The 14575-nt window shown below is 35.8% G+C and overlaps 1 protein-coding gene across 4 annotated transcripts in view; it reads left to right on the forward strand.

Moving 5' to 3' along the window:
* ADCY7 (adenylate cyclase 7) overlaps window positions 1-13437 on the forward strand; it is a 66740-nt gene extending 53303 nt beyond the window's left edge. For 3 of the 4 annotated variants that reach the window (XM_085303833.1, XM_085303834.1, XM_085303835.1), the window contains exons 17-28: window positions 293-377; window positions 1455-1592; window positions 2836-2898; window positions 3720-3758; window positions 5172-5335; window positions 6587-6668; window positions 7254-7409; window positions 8107-8253; window positions 8658-8765; window positions 9577-9691; window positions 10335-10459; window positions 10570-13437. In XM_085303833.1, coding sequence (XP_085159959.1) covers window positions 293-377; window positions 1455-1592; window positions 2836-2898; window positions 3720-3758; window positions 5172-5335; window positions 6587-6668; window positions 7254-7409; window positions 8107-8253; window positions 8658-8765; window positions 9577-9691; window positions 10335-10459; window positions 10570-10716 — 1369 coding nt within the window. In that variant the 3' untranslated portion in view covers window positions 10717-13437. The remainder of the gene's footprint in view (window positions 1-292; window positions 378-1454; window positions 1593-2835; window positions 2899-3719; window positions 3759-5171; window positions 5336-6586; window positions 6669-7253; window positions 7410-8106; window positions 8254-8657; window positions 8766-9576; window positions 9692-10334; window positions 10460-10569) is intronic. The other variant, XM_085303837.1, reaches the window with a different exon arrangement.
* Window positions 13438-14575: the final 1138 nt, after the last annotated feature.

Genomic DNA, 14575 nt, shown 5'->3' on the forward strand with positions numbered 1-14575 from the left:
CCTGAAGTTTATGGCATATTTGTTTTTCCTATCTGCTGGAGTGCAATTTCCACATGGTTCACCCATGGGGTAATAGTGCAGGCAGTCACCACGGGGATGGAATATTCTTAGAGTTGTGTTTGTGTAACAGGACAAAAATAGTGTCTGTAATGTTGTGCTTGTACAATGCTATAAGAACAATTCTGTTTAATTTTGGAGAAATGCTCTCAGCAAGTATTAGGTTAATGAAGTGTGGTCTGAGATGCATTTTCATTTAACACTGTTTTGTTTAATGCTGCTCTGTTCTGTTTAGAACTGCAAAACTGGGGATTTCCTTTGGTGTTGTCGCAGTCGTAATTACACTTATTTTGTTTGTGTGTTTTGCTGAGAAATGGATGGTAAGTTTTTTTTTTTTTTTTTTTTTTTTTTTTTTTTTTTAAGTTTCCTGTTCTCAAAAGTGAATGGGTGCAATTTGGCAACTAAGTGTATATTTTCAGAATGATAAATAAAGCTATTAAGATTAAGGGGAGGTAGAGGAGCTTAGAGCCTCAGGTTACCAGAACATTTCATTGCCCAAAATAGAGATTTAGATGCTGAATTTCAGATAGACATGTTTGAAAATACTTAAGTAACATGTTACAAGTAACATAAGAATTACAGTAAGAATTACTTGCGTTCTAGAATAGAGGGTAGGAAGGGGGAAGAAGGTATTAGCATGTGCTTTTGTGGATATATATTTTTTTAGCCAAATTTCTCAGAATTTTTAAATGTTTGTCCTTAAAAACAATTTTAGTTGTAAATCCTGTGATTTTGTATAATGGAGCCAATATTATAATCAAAAGAAGTATGATTGCAGCATTAGTTTTTATAATCATTCATAAAGCCCTATGGAAATTACAAATATGTGAATTATTTATTGGCAGCAATTCCATAGCTGTTAGAATTCCAAATGCACCATTACATCAATTAGGACATTTTGCATTTGGATTTCTTTTCCTTTGCATTATTAAATGTATGCAATTGGTGTTTAAATATAAATAAATAGACAGTCTACAGTGAAGAAGAGTTTAACTGTGTAAAATAAAAAAAGTCTTCAGTCCAAGAAACAGCTGAGAGCAGGGGAGGGGAGGGGGAAGGGAGACGTCCTAAGGCTCATCAGATCTATGTTATGATAGAACATGGGTGAGAGTGAATTCTGAAATTCTGTTGAGAAGGTTCTACCATCACCTTATTGCACAGCAGAGATGGTCTCCCAGGAAAACTGCTACTGAAAGGTCTTTCTCTTGCAGAGCCAGGTTCAAGCCATGTAGAGACAAAAATACCCCACTTGTATTCATTGCACTCTGAATCTTCACAGCACAAAGTGTCTTGACTCTCTCTTGTACAGTGGACAAAATATTTTTATATGTACGAATATTTCTTCCTACATATTTCAATAGCAAGGATAACACAGACTTTCATAATTTTTTTCACAGAAGTGCTGCTCAGAACAATGGCCTTTCTTGCACCATCTTGGTGCTATCTCAGAAAAGGTGGAAACAATGCCTTTGCTTAGGCTCCCTTTAGCAATCATCACCATAGGTGCCTTGCTGATTATAGCTATTTTTAATTTGGTAAGTAATCGTATTATCTTCATTCTGTGCACTTGTAACATCCATAGTTGGAGCAACTTACTGTATTCTTTTTATCAAGCACTCTGCTTTTTGCTGCTTTTTTAATATCTGATTCCCACCTGACCTGATTTACACGAGGATAATGCACATCACACACAAGAATTCTAAGGAAAAATTCCCAGTTTATAAAATAAAAATTTGTATGATAGGTTTCAGTTCTATTTTACATCACCTACTCTTTATTTCAAGATGGCATTTTTAATTACTGTTGGTTATAACTATTAGCACTAAGATGGTCTTCTAATTTTTTTCTATAGGATTGAATGATTGGTTCCAGTGGATATAAGTTTTATCAAATATACTGTGCTACTTGCTGCACTAGCTAATAATAGTAGGGGAGGAAGGAGAAAAGCTTGTATCCCTATTTGAAAATGAAACCGTTGTGGTATAATTATTGCTAGACTGTGTAGGGTTAACTCAACTCTTGATCCTGCAGGCTTGGCATTGTGACCCATTTCTCACTAAGACACAAACTCAGTCTAATATTGAACTTCAGTCTGCGTATTGTGTTGCATGTAGGTCCCTGCATTTGAAAAAGAGAACTCTCTGGAGAGCTCTCTGCATGCTCAAGGCAATTCTTTTTGCTTTAATTTTTTAAAATAAGTTTATGTGAGATTTCATGCCATCAGTTAAACCTGTCTGATGGCTACCTGCTGCTAAAAGAGACGCTTATCTTATCCCACATGCTGGCGCTACTGATTCCAGGGGAAGTTTATTCCGAAAGCTATGCTGCAGACAACTATTGATTCTTTTGTAGGGCTGTTTTTCTGCTTTCTTGGCTCTTTGAACTGACTCACAGTGGTATCATGTGTACACTGCCAGAGCCAGTCCAAGAGGAAGAATGGGAGCAGCAGCTGTGAGCTGGGGAGAGATAGTAGAACCACACGTTTGTGCCAAATAGCTGTTAGATTAGCTTGGCCATAGTGTTAACTTCACCTCTGAATTAAAAAATAAGTAAGAACACAGTGATTTTTCACTTTTTCTTGTATGTTGCATGTGCGTGTATGTATAATAAAGCTATATGGGACTTAATTATATTTTAACATCTGTATTGCAGTAGCACTGAAAGGGTGACCAGATCAGGACTCATTGTACGATATATGGAGAACAAACTTAAAGTAAATTACTACATGCTAACCAGCTTATGTTTGTTTTTTTTTTTTTTTCCTTGCTAACAAAATAGACTACTGAAGGAAACAAGCCTGCAAACTCTACGGGATCGAATGACCTGTATGCCACCACCTCTGTGAGTAGAGTAGTGTCTTCATTTTCAAGAATGATTTCATCTTGGATGGTGTGTGTAATACTGAGTGATGGCAGCATTTTGATGTCTTTACACCCTTTATATCTATCTTTTTATAAAGAAAGAATTTTTAAATCATTGAATGCAAAAATTTACTCCTGCCACAAGGAAGTTTTGGCACTTTTGCTAATATTTGCTATCATTAGCCATGGTTTTATCTGTATCTTCTAGGGATTTTCAAAAGTTTGGACTACTTGTGGATGCAGCTGAAGCCTTGACTTGATTTGGTTACTCAGCATCTTTTAAAATCCAGTGTTCTGAGGAGATTATTCTAATACAAAACAATTCAGCTTCAGTTCTAATACTGATCCTTTCTTACAATGTTAGTATGTAAGAGCTTAATTTTTGTCATACTCCTGTGTTTTTTCTTTGGGTATCATAAGGAAAAAACAGACCTATATATTAAAAAATAAAAAAGGGGGGAAAAAAGAAAAAAGGAATTATCTTCTAAATAATGTTTAGCATCTATTTAAACATAGATTTATCACTCACTGTTGACATACAAAAGGATTATTTCTGAGGATTTCAGTTTTTAACTCTTTAATTTCAAAGTGGTGTTCCGTTTTGAGACCATCCAAATGTTTGGGCTTCTCCTGTGTCCCCTGGTGCCCAGCTGTCAGTTATGGATATGTTTTTGAACAACGTGCAGTAGGTTATGCGAGGACCTTGTCATTCAAGGCCATATGACAAATGATAAGTTGCATGTACATAACGTGTGTTTTACTCACCTGGTGATTTTCTGTTCTTGCATGTCTGTAAATCAGCCTTTTGGAAATACAACTGAACACTGCATCGAGGAAACTGTAAGTAGTAAATACATATACCTCCAAAGTTAAAACCCAAGTCTTGGAATACTGTGCATAGTATTGATGCCTGGCAGATTCTTTATCTGCTTTTAAGTATTTGACAGCATAGAAATTCTTCATGATATCGAAGTGTTCCAATTGCTGTTGCTGTGATAAATAAAGTACGGCTTTGCACCTCACTCTTTTGGAAATTTCAGACATAAAAGTTGATCTAGAACTTGGAGAAAGATCAGTAGAACAGGATGATGATATAGTCATGTTTGAGAGATGAGAACTGTTCTGTTGATACTCACAGGCGTCCTGGTAAAGTATCCTGATAGAGTGAAAGGGCTTAAATGGCACGTAGACTTGTTCCAGTGTTCTCCATGTAACTGTTCTGTTTCAGGGATTTAATTGAAAAGGAGAGTGTTTCCTACCCTTTGAGTAGATGACAGAGTTGGTACAATTCATTATATTATATGCTCTGATTCCCAGTTACCCTATAAATTTCTCTAGTTTCGTTGATTTCGGCAGAGATTTTAGCAGTACCTAAGAATCTTCCAGAGCTCTGTAGTATGCCTGTCCATACTGTTATGGGCCAAAAAGTATGATAGTTTGAAGCGTGAAGAGAACTATGCACTTGAGGGGCAGAAGCTGAGGAAATCGTGGACTCAAATGCGCTAGCTTTGCCCCTTATCCGTGTTGCTGCAGCTGTAGAGAGCAGAACAATCCTGCCTGCACAGTGCACTCTAGCAACTGCGTTTTGATGCTGTCAGCTGAATGCTGACCTTAACCACCAGGCCTGAAATGTGATTTGTCTAGGAAACTTTATTAATTTCATTAGATAATGACCCTGCTTGATAATGCTTAATAGCATCAAAGTTCTTAACAGTGTAAGGAAGGTGTGCCTCAGGTTGGAGAGCAAACTCTGTCCTTTTGCCCCTTCCATGCTATTGGCGGGGTGGATGGGAATGTCCTGTCTGCCTAAGGTTGTACAGGCAGCACTGTCGAATACGGGACTGGAATTCTGGAGTTCCTGGCTCACAGCCTAGTCACTGGGCTATGAAGCTGCTTTAAGTTAGTCTTTAACTTTAAATAAATAGCTGTCTAAATTATCAATCTTCAGAAGATAAGTCCCCTTCTCAGCATTCTCTCATTTTTACCTGGCATTGCTTGTGTTTGCACCTGCTTTTTTTTTTTTATTTAAATCCTCCCTTTTTCTTCTCTTTAACAATTAAAAAAACCCAGTAAACTAAAAGAAGCCATTAAATCCTTCTTAGTACAATTAATAAAGGTTTAATTGCATAAGTAAATGATTTTAATTTCTTATGTTTGATGATGCCATGAAGCAAAAGCATTTGCTACTGTTTGAAAGTGTCTTGTATGTAAAGCCTGAATTATGCAACTGCTCTTTAAATTGTTCTTTTACAGTATTATACTTACTGCTGCATATTAGCATTCATTGCTTGCTCCGTATTCCTCCAAATAAGCTTCGAACTCAAAGTTTTTCTCCTGTCCATTGCTGTGACTGTTTACCTCATCATTTTTAATACCCTTCAGCATAGACACATGAGCATCTCTGTGAATGATACCAGGTACAGTGCAAAGTTTCTTATAATAGACAATAATGTTCCACTAAAGGAGGTGTAGGATTTTGGTACATTTTGGGATTTTTGAAATGGGAAAAATCACAGAAATCAGAAAGCATTACAAAGCTTTTTATAACAATAATGACACAGAAATCTTACTAGACCATATCATATTAAGAAAATATTTTTAGGAAAAAAAAAAGTTAATATAAAAAAAAAAAAAAAGTTGCCATGAAATGAGATAATGGCTTCTGAGATACCTGGAAGCTTAGCTTACATTGAAGACTGTAAAAAGGAGAGGGGAAAAAATGTCAATCTTTTAATAGCATTGATCTTCCCTTAAACTATGGAGTAAAGGTCTGCTTGTTATAGGTCTGCTGAAGCTGTGCTTGCCAGACATTGCTAGTCAATATTCTGTTTTAACTCCTCATTTACTTACTTCACTAACTACACGTACTTTGAAAAGTAACAGTAAGTTCTCTGATCTAATTGAAGTTCAATAACTGTAAAAAACGTTTTTATAAATCCTATGTGGAAGAACTATACTGTTCACTTGCAAGTCTATTTTTCAAATTTTCAGCATATTCTTATAGATGAAGATTTCGATAAACTTATTTTGCAGAGGCTAACTGTGAGCTAAGTTTGAATTTTAAAAAAATCAGATTAGCTCTTAATTTGGCCTCTTAATCCCAGGCTATTCACGTCATGAGTAATTTAGTTTCTATTTAGTGAAAATGAAGAGATGTAGTAAGAGAGGCTGATATGAAATATGAATAGCCTCTCAGTTTTCTTTTTTAATATGAAGGTGTATGATTTTATATGCAGGTGTGATTTAATGACTGGTTTTATCAATTAAGATTTTTCTTAATCTTCTACCCTTTTACAATTAAAGTTTTTTCTAGTTCAAAGTTTTGTTGGCTCTGTTCCCGTGGAGGTAGTGTGGGGCAGAAAGTTGCACCTTAGTGCAACGGCAACTAAGATGGCTCCACGTTTGCTGGAACACCTCACTACAATAGCTACTTAACAAGGTTTCAGGGTGCGTTTTGTCCGTATGTTAAATGCAGTTCATGTATTGAGCTGAGTGATAATCCCTTCTCATGGCCAGGACAGGACCCTTCAGCAGGCAGCCCTGGCACAAATAGACAATGCCAGCGGTGGTATTCCCGAACGAAGGCACCCCCTCCCTGCTCTGCCCCTTCATGATGTGGGGTTTTTTTGAAGGATTCAAGTAATTTGGTATTGCTTTTTTGTTTCCAGGTTTTTTATGAAAGAGCCGAGAATAATGACTAATTTATATCTGGTTCTCTTTTACATAACCCTAATTCTACTTGCAAAACAGGTACGTATTTAAAAAGCAATAGGTTAGCTCATTTTTACTTGCTTGCAAGTGGATTTAAACAAAATGTAGAAGTATTGCTAATTTCAATTGTGTATTTTTATCTTCTTTATTTTTGTACTTAGTTGTAGACAATGCAGAAATGTTTACTGTGAAATGGCAAGAACTTTCTCATATTTTTCAGTAGTGTTTGCATTCCAAAAGTCAGAATGCGGTAACTTTCTAATGGAACTCCAGAAACAGGGAGCAGAACTTGTATGCAGGATCCACCTGTATTTATATGCTATTTTTCATCCTCTATCCAGGCAATAACTCAAGATCACCATATCCAAATACCAAATAATCACCATATTATTAAAATGTCGTAGTTGTAAAAACACCTGAAATGACCTGAATGGCATTCATTCCTGCTGACCGCTTTGCGTTGTTCTGACCTTCATTCTTGAAGCACTCTTTTCGTAACTATTCAGTTTCAAAATGTCTTGAAAAATCTTTATTCCTATTATTCCAATTTTGAATAATTTGAGTAATATATTTTTCAGTGAGATGATGTATGGATTTAATTTATCATATTTGGATTTTTTGCAGATTGACTATTACTGCCGACTAGATTGTCTGTGGAAGAATAAGTTTAAAAAAGAACATGAACAGTTTGAAACAATGGAGAATGTTAACAGGCTTCTGTTGGAAAATGTACTTCCAGCACATGTCGCTGCCTATTTCATTGGTGAAAAACGAAATGAGGTACGTTTCACCTCTACTACATGAAGGACAGTAAATTGGACTTCTGTAACACAGGACATCATGCTACCAGGCACAGAGAAGACTGTAATATTCTGTACACGTGCTGCATCTTGTTTGTATAGTAAGACTTTGCAAATCCAAGAGTGTGGTACTCACATGGCCTCCAAAGAAATGTCAGCTTTCATTGTCAGTCTCTGAAACCCGTTCTAAGAATTAGGTGTTCAGCTTTGGGACAGAGTTTGAATTTGCAACTATTTAGGAAGGATTTACTGCTTTCCAAAGACCATATTATACCAGAGCGGATAGGCTTTCTTTTAAAAAGTTGTTAGTTAAAGGACCAGATAATATCTTCTTGGTTACAACCCCCATGGGAAAAGTTAATCAATAGTGATTCTTTTTAAGACATCCATCTTACTCTGCCAGCACTGTAGCAGAATGAGTATTGCTAATTTCTGTCCAGAATAGATGAGAATTTTGATATACATAGGTAACTTGGCCTTTCTGTAGGCAAATCGCCTTTGTTAATACTTCTGATTAATATATATATATATAAAAAAAACTTTATTACTTTACAGTGCGGTATAGGATAACTTCATAAAAAAAAGTATAATTTGATTAGTTATAGCAAATGATAGTTTTCAGTGGCTATGGTGGAGGGTAACTGCTGACAATCTGTCAATACATCATTTTCCTGTAGGACTGGTATCATCAATCTTACGATTGTGTCTGTGTCATGTTTGCATCAGTACCAGATTTTAAGGTATTTTATACTGAATGTGATGTCAATAAAGAAGGCCTGGAATGCTTGCGGCTCTTAAATGAAATCATTGCTGATTTTGATGAGGTAATTGGTTTTTTGGCAAAAATGGACTGGATTATGTATTTACTACAAAATAAAAGGTTTTGCTAGATCTGTGAGCATTGAGGGGGTGGGGAGAAAAGGTGTCAGGCTGAACTAATACTCTGAGCTCAGCCCTGGAAGTAAAATATATTCCCAACTGATGAGTTGTTTATAATTTCATTATCTAATGCATTAGTAGTATAGTTTGAAAAAGTCTTGAATTTCAGAATGTGTTTCATTTCTCCTTTGAGCTGATAGAGCAAATACTCATTACTTATCTAACCTTGATGTGATTAATGATAGTATTCCTAGAGATGCTTAGTGCTCATTGTAGACAATACAAGATTTCTAGTTAAAAACTGAAATGTGGTACTAACTTGTCAACTTCTTTCTTTCCCTTTAAACAGCTGCTATTAAAACCTAAATTTAGTGGTGTTGAAAAAATCAAAACCATTGGAAGCACTTATATGGCAGCAGCTGGTCTCAGTGTTACACCAGGCCAAGAGAGTAACCAGGTATGTCTTCTCTGAAGTCTACCACCAGTATTCTACCTGTGCGTATGGGCATTTCACAGTAACTGAATGTAATGTCATAGAAAAGAGACTGTGAGTTACCAAGAGCGACTTTCTGAAATGTGGAAAAAAATGGTAAAGAGTGTAGTGTCTCCTACTGAATGCATTATCTTTTTTTTTTCTCAGCAGACATTAAACCTGTAACCTCAGCATACTTTTTACATCCTTAAACTTTGATTCCAGTAGCCTAACATTTCTAGATGCAAAACAGAATAGCTCTAATACTAAGGCAGGCAAAGAATGTCTGCCAAAGAAAAGGCTGTCTCAGAATTTGACAGTAAGCTGTTTGTGATACCTGACAACTGGCACAAAAAGAGAATTCTAAAGCGCCACATGTTAGCTCTAAACTTGAAACATTTTATAACCCGGAAGAATTAAAATCAGTTTCTCTGCTCAGGCTTACTTTCACTGTAGCAGGATTGTGTTCAGCATTAGGATACGTGCAGGTTTTGTATATACAAAGCATATAAATCGAGTCCAAAAGGAGAGGCACAGATTTATGATTATAAAGGTTAAATACCATGCTTGCCTTCTAGTCATTTCCACTGAATTTAGTATTTTTGTAAATCCATGGTAGTGTTCATTGAACAGTGCAGTTCTGTTGTGTGACCCCATCCTTAAGCATACACTTAGACTATATAATGGCTATACATAGTCATTAGTAGTATTAGTCTGGAAAACACTATGCAATAGTAGCTTGACACAACCTTCTGTGGTGGTGTTCAATCGTTAATATGTGTTACGATATGCTTAGGATAAGGAGAGACAGCATGCTCACATTGGGATTATGGTGGAATATGGAATTGCCTTGATGAGTAAACTGGATGGCATCAACCGACATTCCTTTAACAATTTCCGCTTACGTATTGGTAAGTTCGGTTTGTGAAGAACGTGAACTCTACAGTTCTCTAAAAATTCAAAATGAGTTGGATGGTTTAAGTAGATTGATTAAATTGCTGAGCACTATGGAGCCCTTCCTAAAACTGAACGCTGTACTTGGATCATTATGAATTGCTGAATAGCTCAAGGCAGTATTGTGTAGTCAAGCTTTTTAAGAATGCCAGGCTTTTTGAGGAATGGGCTTCAGTATTAGTGATTAGAAATCACTGGAAAAAGGAAAAGCAACACTCCAGCTGGATGAATTTGGAGAAAACTACAGTTATGGATGAAGAGGGAGGAACCTTGCTATTAACTGTTGGCTGAAGACAGTATTGTAACTATACAAATGTATATTTCTATATATTAAAAGTAGAAAAGGAAGAATTTTGCATTGTCATAGATTCTGCCCTAGGTCTTGGACTTCCTATTCTACAATGAATGAGTCGTGTCATCTCCTGTGCCTCAGTACTATTATTTATAGAATGATGGTAGTACTGACTGCTAGAAGAGCGTTGCAGGGTTAATTTTTTTTTTTTTTTTTTTTTCCTGAAGCTCATGATTTATGGCTAATAATGAAGCTAGATATCATATAACTTTGTACTTTAGTAATGATACCTGCTTTTATTTATACAGGAATAAATCATGGCCCAGTGATTGCTGGTGTGATTGGTGCTCGGAAACCTCAGTATGATATTTGGGGCAACACTGTAAATGTTGCTAGCAGAATGGAGAGTACAGGGGAGCTTGGGAAAATCCAGGTAAACGTAAGAGCCTTGGAATGTCTACGATTTTTTTTCTAATCGGCTACAGATTTTTTTTAATTGAATAATAGAATCTCACAAGAGTTTCAAATTCTTTTCACCCAAAGGTCACAGAAGAAACAAGTAAAATACTACAGGAATTGGGATATTCATGTGAATGCAGGGGACTCATTAATGTCAAAGGCAAAGGAGAACTCAGGACTTACTTTGTGTGCACCGAGACAGCCAAATTCCAAGGCATCGGACTGAACTGAGGCTACGACAAAGTTATTCAAAGTAGACTTAGAACTGCCTCCCTTCTGTGAAGACTTAGAATTTTCCTCCTTATGTGAAGGAGATTATTCTAAACACATAGATATGCTATTCATACTTCATCTACAGCTCAAAATAGGAGAAAGATTTTTTCTGAAAGAAGTTCTGAAAATTTCCTAGAAGGCACACAACCACTTTCTGAAAAGGACTGCCTTTTCCTGAAAGAATTTGAGGATTTACCTGGAATTGTCTTGAAGCATTTTCAGTTAGGTTCCTTTCCTTACCTGCGCTGTGGGAGTCCAGCAGCTCCAGTAACAATCTATGTGGATGTGCTGCAGAATTAAGAACCATGTTAAAACGTTCCACTACTTCATTCTTTGTCACATCTGCTAACAGTATTGTATTTGTCGCAGACATGAGAGAGGATACTCTGGGCGCTGCACTTCTTGTTTCTTAATGCTGAACAGATTTCATGGCAGAAGATTGCTCAATAATGGAAAGAGAAATGCAAGTGAATTCAAATATACTGTATGATAATTGTGCTGAGTTTCGCTGGCAAAAATAATTGCACAGTATTGGATCACTTTTTCATTAGTTTAGCCTCCTTCATAGCAGTACCTGGTATTCCACAAATGTATTCCTGACTAGCAGTTGTTCAGAAATAACTTTCATCTAGTTCAAAGTATTTACACAGTAATACATATTCTCCTTTGTACTTCTGTATTTAGCAGCCGCATGCAGATTTTGTACAGTTGCATAGGAAAGTGGTCTTTAAAGTTCTGGCTTTAATTGTCAAAACATATATCTGATCTTGAGGTGCACTGGGCACTTGCAGTTTACTCTGGCTGCTTGGCTAGACAGGCTCTGATAACAGCTTGTATCACTGACGTCCCAATGGGAATTCTGCAAACTGACTGCGTTCCTAAAGGCATTTATGGAAGAAGAAAATCTGTTCTGAATTGTTCTGAAACTGAAGAACAGAACTAATAAGATAGTATTAGAAATAGTTGCAGATACTGTATATACAGAAATGCCTAAGAGGTGGCTTTTTTTCCTGTTTTTGTTTCTTCAATTTGACTAGCCACTGGCTGTATACCTTTTAAAGGCAATACAGTTTACGAAAAAAGTTTTGAAGATTACAAAAGGATGTGTGGACAAACATGCATAATGGGAATGTTTTAGCAGTGCCTCAATACTGAAAGCATGCTTCAAAGCATTAGTAAGAGATCACAGAAATTGACTTACTGTAAAGATAATGTGTAAAGGGTAGGGAGTGTTTTTTTAAGTGTAACTGGGCTTTTGCTAATTTCTAAATAAGCAATTTTCTACTTATTGCACTTGATCTACTTTCTGCTGGTGAAGGTGATAGTATCCTGTAAGGGTAACATCTTGTGCCCAAATATACCTATTAAGGAAGGATTTTTTTCCCCTTACATACAACGTGGAATATGACTAAACAGCACCGTGAGCTGTAATACGAGTTCTGCGTCTTTTTGCTAAGCCTTACTTTTCTACAAACAAAGCAGCATTTACTAATATTTTGGGGTTTAGTACTAAACCATGCTGGAAAAGTGTTTAACAGTCATATGCATCACTGCAGCTTTCTAATTACTGTGTAATTTCTTTAGAAGACAAAAGTGACTATGTTTCAACACAGGAACAAATCTAAATATTGTCTAACTGTGACAAAGGATTATAGCCTTTGCCAATTTGGTAGGTCAAAACTGTGTTTGCAACAGCCTTCAACAGCAGGTATCATGGTAGAAAACCTTAGTTTGAAGTTGTCTGGTTCATGCACAGGTTCTGTTGAAGAAGGAAGTTTCATATTTGGTGTCTTGTCCGTATCAGGTCAGTGTTGTAGTTAAGTAAACTTTCCAACAGCTTCTGCTACTCTTGTATATTAGATGTTTGTAGTAACAGGTGCTCATCAGGCATTTGTTCTGAGATATTTATTTATTGTTTTGTAAGGACCATGCATGGTTCGTTCAGCAGTCTTTGACATTGTTTGTTAGGTAAAGTGACTATGGGCCTCATTAATATATTCTGAAAAGTGCATTATGCATATGGATAGAGCTGGCTCTGAAGTGTTTCTGTTCACAGTACTAGTAGAATGTAGATGTAAGTTATCTGTGAAAGAAAATTAAGTGTACATAACAGCATTTTGAAATGCTTTTGTTTACATTATATTGCCTGTCAGGCTAGTAACTTGCTTGGGCATAATTTAACCTCATTTATAGAAGTGGTATAAAGAGCTGTAAGCTTTTGAACTGGATGATGTAGTTTTTCATTGCAATTTTAAAAGGACATTATCCACTTATGCTGCTCACTAAGTTTTATTGTATTGTGTAAGGCATACTCAGAGAAAGGCTAGAAAATCTTTGTAAAGTCAGGAAGACCAAGGGAAAATGGGTAATAGCTGAGGGTGAGACTTTTTAATTTCCTGTCAGAACTGGAATTGCATAATAGGAGAGCTATATTCAACCATAGCAATTTAGTGTAAGAGGTAACTATTTAAATAATTTTTAGCAGTCCTTTCTCAAGAGAACTGTGAAAATTAAGATTGAAGAAATAATCTTGTTTAGAAAATCCTCTTCATAGCATCACTGTTTTCCTGAACTAAAAAGTGGCACTGTATTTAATTTGAAGAGCTAGTAACATCTTGAATTAGCAATCTATTTTAAAGAACAAACTTGTTTTACCATTAAATAAAAAACTTTATGCAATTTGTTTGTTTTGCAGTTATTGAAGTGTTTGAGAGATTCCCATGAATTCCTTTTTAGAGTTAGTAAGATTGTTTTATTTGCAAAGTAAACTTTATTATTTTGAGAATTCACTTAATGGAAAATATGTAAAATGATATACTTATGTTCAAAAGCTAAAAAAAATAGTTTCAGCAATTGGTTTTCTGTAATATAATTGAGTCATCTTTTACTTTGGCCTTCTACTGTGCTATTCCAAAGGTAAGTGATTGGAAATGAAATGCCACAGACTGAGCTAGTAATAATTTGGCTGGCAGTGCTTTGTATCTTGTCTTCTCAGGTACTATGAAAATGACTTAAATATTTATGGCAGAATTCTTTCCCTGGTGAATTTCAAAGTAATGAGCTGCCCTTAGCAAGACTTCTTGGAAAATTTCCAAGAACTATTTTATTAAAAAAAAAAAATCTAGGACAATTGAAACTATTGGGGAAAAGTTCAGGCTGAGCATTCAGTCTTTTCAGAATGATTTTTTTTAATAAAAATTACCAAAGTTTATAAACAGAATTAAATAAACCCTTTTACACAGCCCTTTTAAGAGGCAAGAAGGGAAAGGCACATGAGGAAGATGTTGGCTAAAAGATAGGGGTAGAGGGTAGAACACACTACTAAGCTCTACTTTTAAACTCCCTCTTCATTTCAGGTTTGTCACTTAAGCACATTATAAATTACTGATCAGATGGAGATGAACCAGTAACACATCATTCCAGTTAGAGAGCAACATAATACTGGAACCTTGAAATCAGTAAACATTAAAAAAAAAAAAAAAGTCTGTAGCAGAACCTATGTATAGCACTGTGTCTTATAACAGAATGAGGCTAAAAATTAAGATTGTGAGAAAGTTATTGACTGCAGCATAAAGAAAAGCCTGTTTCTACAAGGTTCTCTAGCTTCATATACATACTGCAATGCTGCTTGAATTCTTCGGTATGCCTGAATGCTATATTGTTAGCCTGCTTTGCCTGAATTGACTGTTAATATTGGAGTTTTCTAAGTATGCTATCCTTTCTAATAAGCAAACATAAAATTATTATTCAGATAGTGTTTAATAATATCTCCAAACAATCAGAAGAGCTTTCTAGGTGAGTGTCTCAACCCAATTTA

The sequence above is a fragment of the Rhea americana genome, unplaced genomic scaffold (assembly GCF_003343005.1).
Source record: "Rhea americana isolate MKP2758 unplaced genomic scaffold, rheAme1 scaffold_20, whole genome shotgun sequence".
NCBI classification, from domain to species: Eukaryota; Metazoa; Chordata; class Aves; order Rheiformes; family Rheidae; genus Rhea; species Rhea americana.